Genomic DNA, 7,604 nt, shown 5'->3' on the forward strand with positions numbered 1-7,604 from the left:
GCGATAACATCGCTCCGCGTGCGAGGCCTGTCGTCGCTTGCTTACCAGTTATTTCGTCGGGCAAGAGACGGGCGCCGTTGAGACGGGGACGGTCGCAAGCGCTGGCGAACACGCTATCTCGTCAGACATCGGTAACGGCTACCCTTTTAAGTGCTGGGCTCTCCACTTAAAGCAGTAGTGACACAAAATTTTGAAGGCGAGATAACTTGTGGGATAGATTTGTGTGTAAACAAACACATCATCTACGAAATATTAACGGCTGATTTAACCTATAACACATTTAGGATCATTTTTTAAATTGCGTGTAGCGCATCTGTACGCGAAACGTCCCACCTCGCGTCACCGTGACGCACAGGACGCGCAATGCACTGGACGCGCGGGGCAAAACTGGATTTCCGGGAGATTTTCCTATGACCCGTACAACCGGGAGAAACGTTCAAAATCCGGGAGTCTCCCGGGTAATCCGGGAGACTTGGCAGGTATGCACTCCAATTTTTTCAACCTTCGCACTCACTCACGCTCATACTCACACCTACTCACACTCACGGGCACTCACTCACACTCATACTCACATTCATACTCACGCCAACTCACACTCACAGACACTCACTCACATTCATACTCATGCCTTACTCACACTCAAAGACACTCACTCACATTCATACTATGGGGTCTGAATATGAGCCGTTCTCGGAACACACAAACACAGTAGACGCCGTCCAGGCAACCAACATGTGTTCACTTATCAAACACTTCATTTACATACGACGAGCTCGCCTGGGTCCAATCTGATACACAACTATTAACACGCTAAGTAACCTTATACAATGCTAATACAATACCCAGAAAACATAACGCACACCCAAGACAACATAAGACATACAATGCACCACGAATGCGATGTCGCTGACATTCAACTCACCATGAGGGCCCCGTGGGAAACGAGCCGCGGTATCGTCCCCCATGGACCCACCGCAGGAGACGTCCATCCACGCATGCCGCCAAACCCAAAGAGGCTTGCTGCTGTTTTCTGTCCGCCGGCCGAGCTTTTCCTGCAGGCGGCGCTGCCGGTGCCACCACGCTAACCCTAACCCGTGTGTGCACAGCGTCACTGCTCACTCAGCAGCCGTTTAACCTAACTGCGGCCTAGCCGCGAGACACCCGTATGCCATGAGGCGCAAGTGGCTTTACAGGGGATGATAGCACCCCCAGAATACTCACGCCCACTCACACTTATAGGCACTCACTCACTTTCATACTCACGCCTACTCACACTCATAGGCACTCACATTCATACGCCTACTCACACTCATAGGCAATCATACACATTCATACTCACTCCTACTCACACTCATAGGCACTCACTCACGTTCATACAGGATGTCTACCAAGTTCACATTTCCGAATTCCCTGAGTTCTCCAGGTTTTCCCTGAGTGCATTTGCTAAAATTCCCTGAGTGAAACAGAACTTGTCGCTTGTTACCGAAACAGAACTTGAACTTGTCACCGTGTCGCTCGGTGATGTCGCTCTCTATGCACGTTAAAAAATAAAAATGACTTAATCCCATTTGAATAGTACAGAGTACAGTTAAACCTCACTATAGTGAAGTTGGTAAAAGCGGCAATTTACTATGTTATATCGAAACTTCGATAAACTGAAATTCGACCTTTCATGCAAGGCACAGTTACCAAAGGATTCATTTTACACTGAAAATGCCACAAGAATGCTCGACTAATGCGGCAGCGTGAAAAAGCTTTTTTTTTTTTGCATGAAAAAAATCAATTTTGTTGAGCCTAAGGTGCAGCAATCACAATTAGATGCCTTGCCAGAGTGTCATGTGTAAAGACGAAACAAATGCAAGTTTAACGCACTGTGCAATTCTGCTTATTCTGCTGCCGCGGCTTGTCATCAAATCCTCGCCCGCAGTGCTGGGCAGTATCGAAGATACATGTATCTTAGATACTACTTTAGATACTCTATGGGTATCTTGTATCTGTATCGTGATACTTCTCGAAAGACGAGTATCTGTATCTGTATTTCTGATACATTCGATAATGTATAGTGTATCTTAAGATACAAGATACTTCTATCGCAACACAACTGTGCAGAACAATAATCGCTGGCCAAGCTCTCAAGCTTCTCAAGCTGGTACTGGTGCCACTAAGCCATTTGAATAAGTCTTAGGGCAGTGACGCAATTTTATTTTTCTGCCAGAGTACCCCAGCGAGGGCAGAAGATGAGGAAGACAAGCGCGCGGACGTGTACGCCCAGCCCATGTACCTTTTGTTTGCTCGATTTCTTTTCTTTTTTAGTTGCGCCAATGCCGCGACACTTGCACTTAGCCACTGTCCTGCGCCGCGTCTATCGCGCAAATTCTGATGTTGCTACAGTATCGTTATTGAAGATTCTCTTGCGTCATGCTCCGTAACGAAATGTGATGCGTGCAAGAATGGGGTTCCTTTGCGTCGCGTGGATTTTACATATCAGCGATTTGAGGGATCTCGCGGATGTAAGTTTCACTTGCATGCCATGAATTAACTTATCTGCAAATAAGAATCTAACAACGTTATTACCGCTGGTACTGAAAGCGCAAGCGTTTACCTAACAGAAAATATCTTGGCGTACCGTATTTTTCACTTCTTGCTGCATTTATTCAAAGAATATATGAAATCATAATTTGATTATTAGCACAAGTGCTTTCTTAGCTGTCATGTTGCATCCCTTACACAACGAAAGTCTCTGCACTGTTTTTCCGGTCTGGTCACTGCAGCATGTCTTTTGTAACGCGCTCCCAAAATACTAAGACCTCTGTTTTATTCTTCTGTCTACTTTATTTCCACTACTGTTTACATATTTGCACGTTGCCAAGGCGATTTTGAAAACAAATATATAATTATGTGCGCGTGCCTCGAGTAAACAGTACAAAACGTTCTGCTTACCGCTTAGGAAAATAGCGAAATTGAGTTTGCATTATAATATTGGAAATCATTAGGAGCCATCTTAAAGATGTTAGGAAGGGGATTCGAGAAACATTGTTTTACTGAATGCTCTGTTTTGCTCATGAGCATCCCAAGAAGCTGTTTCAGGCAATTTTCCGTAGGCACTGAATTTTCTATTGTCTCAACAGGTAAGCTGACAATACTTCTTGCTCATAGCTACTCAGGGTGCCGTCTGTATTGTGTTTCTGTACTCATTCAATGTAAATGTTTGATACACAACCACCTCTCTATCTTACTTACATTTGTTTTCCTGTTTTAGGCTTTCTTAAATATTTTTCGAATTACTAATCACCACATAATGGGTGACAATAGCGTGAATAGCGGCGGTGTCCTGCGACGTTTTGTGGAACTATACAATATGTCTGAGACGTTTCTGTGTTGCACATTTTCTCTCGTTGAACAAAAATTGCTAAGATTGCACGTTAATGAGTATATCAACAAAGAATCCTCTACGCCGGCAGATAAGTAGAATATGAAAATTCATTGCAGTTTTACGCCATCTAGGTATACACCAGGGGTCTCAAACTGAGCTTATAGCCAGCGGGCTGCGGTTGCAAAGGCAGAGACAGTGAAGATGGTAGGAGAGAGTTTGAAGAAAATGACGTTTGAAAGGAAGCCTTTTCCATATCTCATATATAGGTCATTTCTGAAGGGGACTTGGAGTCGGGATTCGAGAAACATCGATACTGATGTACAGAATGACAGACTTCTGGACGCGGATTCTGAAATATAGAGTTTTGTTCCACGGTTATGTTTCAGCACATGGTGACCACATGTTCCTCACATGTTCCTGCGAACTTACCATTTTCCGCTACTCATAACGGAAGAGATCTCTATAACATTGCATGCACGCAAATACTTTACTTTATTGGATGTTTCCACAGCTTATCAGCAACTACAACTACAGCTAGACAAGCTTCCCGATCCAAATGCATGCCTCTGCCATACGGAATCACCAATGCCCCAACAATTTTCCAAGCGGTCATGGATGAAGTGCTCAAGGGTTTGTATAAAGTGTCATGCTATCTGGATAGAGCTATTATAGTGGGGCAAACAATGGAAAAGTGCTACAAGAAAGTGGAATGCATTTTAACAAGGTTCAAGGATTGAGAAATCAAACTGCAAAAAGAAAAGTGCAAGTTTTTTTTAAAGGTTGGTAACTTATCTGGGTCATGTTATTGACAAAAGAGGGATCAGGCCTTTGGCCAATAAATTGCGCGCAATTAAGGAAGCGCCAACACCTAAAACAAGCAAGAGCTCTGATCTTATCTGTTAAATTTTTAAAGCAAGTTAGTGCCAAACATGTCGACACAGATAAAGGCACAGTATGATCTTTTAAGCAAGAAAGCAAAATGGGAGTGAACTGTTGAAATGGAGCGATGTTTTTGGACGAGGACGGGTTGTCCTCGCGTCGACCATGCTAAGCAAGGCGGATATGAAAGATGTCGTTGCCGTGAAGAAGGCGTTCACCGACCACTTCGTGCACTATAGTAAAACTTGCTGTTGGGCTAGTTGGTGCATGTTTACAAGAAAATTCGACGACGCAAACCACCGATCAATCCTTTCGCCTTTTCTTCTTGGTGGTTTGCGTCGTCGAATTTTCTTGTAAACACTTCGTGCACCTACTGAACGAGCTGTACGAGTCAGCGCGCTTCCACCGCGGTATGCAGCAACCAGGTGAAATGGCTGACGCATTTTTTACGCCGCTCCGGACAATGGTCAAGCCCTGCAACTATCCGTCGCCAGACGTCGAAGAGCGGCTCGTCCGAGACCGTTTTCTCGTGGGCTTGCTCGACCACAAACTCTCGGACAAGCTCTGTCAGAACCCGAAAATGACGTTACACGAAGCGCCGACGTACGTTCGTCAGCATGAAGACGCAGGTAACGAGCGCAGAGCTCATAACTCGGTAGAGGCATCTTCGTTCGCTGTCGACGCCGCTTGCCTTCGCAAGGGAAAGCAAGCGCCAGCTGATAAGACAACGCAACAGCTGTGCCCGTTCTGTGGACGGGCCTCACACCCGCGCGTCGACTGTTCCGCTCGCAGTGTGTCGTGTAACTTTTGTCGCAAGAGTAGCCATTTCGAGAAAGTGTGCCGTGAAAAGAAGCGCGTAAACGGGAAGCACACACGGAAGCCTTTGGCCAGCTCCATCGAGTTGCATGCAGTTGCAGGAGAGCGCCCGAACGCGAAGTTCGTCGAGGTACTCGTCGATGGCCACCCACTTTCCTTCAAGGTGGACTATGGCGCCAAAGTTTCAGTTGTACCCAGTACGTTTTCCGGCGTCCCGTCGAAGCTTCAAGACCCCAAGAGAGAGCTGAAAGACCCAAGCAACAACATCCTGGAGTCATAGGCACTTATGTCGCTACCCTGTCGTGGCACGGAAAGTCAACCAAGCAGCTTCTCTACGTCCTAGCAACCAAGACTGTCCCGCTGCTAGGCTTACCGGCAATTCAAGCCTTGGGCGTCTGCACGTTTGTCGACGAAGTCGCGAGAACTTCACAGCCCACGGGCAACTTTTGTCTTGATCCCAGTCTCTGCCGAGGACTTGGGACACTCCCCGAAGCCTACACTATAAGGCTGCAACCCAATGCTACGCCTTTCTTGTTGAGCGTACCCCAGCGAATTCCACTCCCTCTCCGCAATGTCGTCAAGACTGAGCTAGACAAGCTAGAAGCAGAGGGCGTGATTCGTCGAGTGGACACATTCACTGACTGATGTGCTGGGCTCGTTGTCGTCCCCAAGGTCTTGGGTGGCTATCGGCTGTGCGTGGACTTGACTCGCCTGAATAAGGTGATTCTTCGAGAGCGTCACGTGCTTCCTACAGTGGAACAATGCCTCGGATTGCTTGGAAAGGCTACAGTTTTCTCCAAGTTAGACGCCACGTCAAGTTTCCACCAGGTCAAGCTGTCCCCCGAGTCCCAAGAATTGACCACATTCATAACCCCATAATATTTTAGAGCAGCGCAAAAGACTAGCCCAACTGTCGACCTTGCTGCTTCATAACCCTGTTTGGACGCTATTGTTTTCTCCGGCTGCCGCTTGGGATCACGTCTGCACCAGAATACTTCCAGCGGCAGATGTACCGGATCCTCGAAAGCCAAGCGGGTGTGGCGAACATGAGTGAAGACATCCTCGTCTTTGGGAAGACACGCTCCGAGCATGACCGCCGTCTCTGACAAATCATGGATCGGCTAGCAAAGGCAGGAGTCACGCTCAACCGCGAGAAATGCTCGTTTGCGACTTCGAGTATCAAGTTCCTTGGCGTCATGGTCAGCGCGGAAGGAATTTCTCCAGACCCAGACAAGGTTGCAGCGATCCGAGCCATGCATCCACCCAAAGATGTCGCAGGGGTCCTTCGCCTGCTAGGACTCGTGAACCACATCGGACGCTTCTTACCACACGTTTCGGAGATGACTGCGCCGATCCGAGCACTGCTGGTCAAGAACTCTGCCTGGACTTGGGGTCCGGCGCAGCAGTCTGCCTTCTCCGATCTGAAGAACCTACTGTGCTCAGACCTCTGCGTGGCTCGCTACAACACCACATACAAACCCAGATCTCAGCTGACGTTAGCTCCTATGGTCTCGGGGCAATACTTCTCCAAGAACAGCCGTCGCTTTCGCATCACGTTCCCTCACATCCATGCTACGCTGGTACAGCCAAACAGAAAAAGAAGCTTTGGCGGCCAGCTGGGCGGTGCAAAGGTTTGAGGAATACGTCCGTGGACTTCAGTTCCTCCTCGAGATGGACCATCAACCGCTAATGGCGCTCTTGGGTTCCATGGATGTTGACCTACTGCCACCACGGATCCAGTGGTTTCACTTGAAGTTCATGCGTTTCCAGTACCAAGTACTCTACATACTGGGGAACCTGTTGGCAACAGCCGATATGCTTTCGGGCGCACCGCTGGATTCCCCTTCATCCAACCGGGTAAATCAAGTAGAGCTCTTTGCCCAAGAGGTTGTCGGCCCCTTCCCAGACATCGTCTCGTCGCAGCTTCAGCACCTGCGCCAGGCCGAAGCCAACGACGGCGAATGCAGTCTGCTGCTTCAGTACTGCGCCAACGGCTGGCCTCGGCAGTCCCACTTGCCTCTCCATGTGAAGAGGTACTGGCAGTACCAAGGAGACCTCAGCGTCTGTGAGGGACTGCTTCTGAAAGGGTCCCGCATCCTTGTGCCGTCTGCCCTTCAGCGCCACATGCTCGAGCTTCTCCATGGCGGGCATCAAGGCATCAACCGATGCAAAGCTTTAGCTCGGGAGTCGGTCTGGTGGCCGGGCATCAACAACCAGATAGAAAAACTGGTGTCTAACTGCCACAAGTGTGCCGAAACCAGGGTGCAGCGCTCGGAGCCCATGCTGCCCTCAACCACTCCAAGTCGGCCCTGGGAAGAGGTCGGCATCGATCTTTTTCATCTCAACGGCCAAGACTGTCTTTCTGGCGGATTACCGGTCACGCTTCCCAGAAGTCATCAGTCGAGGTTCAACCACAGCACCTGCGGTCATCAACGCCATTAAGAGCGTTTTCGCACGCCATGGGATTCCGAGGCTGTGCGCAATGATAACAGTCCTCAGTTTGCTGCGAAAGAGTTCTGCACCTTCACCAAGTCCT

General features: G+C 48.5%; 1 protein-coding gene across 1 annotated transcript; it reads left to right on the top strand.

The window, feature by feature from the left end:
* The first annotated feature begins 4,715 nt into the window (after positions 1-4,715).
* Positions 4,716-5,348, top strand: LOC119377867 (uncharacterized). Its single transcript, XM_037647166.1, has one exon. It carries the CDS (start codon positions 4,716-4,718, stop codon positions 5,346-5,348), a length of 633 nt encoding a protein of 210 aa, XP_037503094.1.
* Positions 5,349-7,604: the final 2,256 nt, after the last annotated feature.

Source organism: Rhipicephalus sanguineus, unplaced genomic scaffold (genome assembly GCF_013339695.2).
Source record: "Rhipicephalus sanguineus isolate Rsan-2018 unplaced genomic scaffold, BIME_Rsan_1.4 Seq5917, whole genome shotgun sequence".
Classification (NCBI taxonomy): Eukaryota; Metazoa; Arthropoda; class Arachnida; order Ixodida; family Ixodidae; genus Rhipicephalus; species Rhipicephalus sanguineus.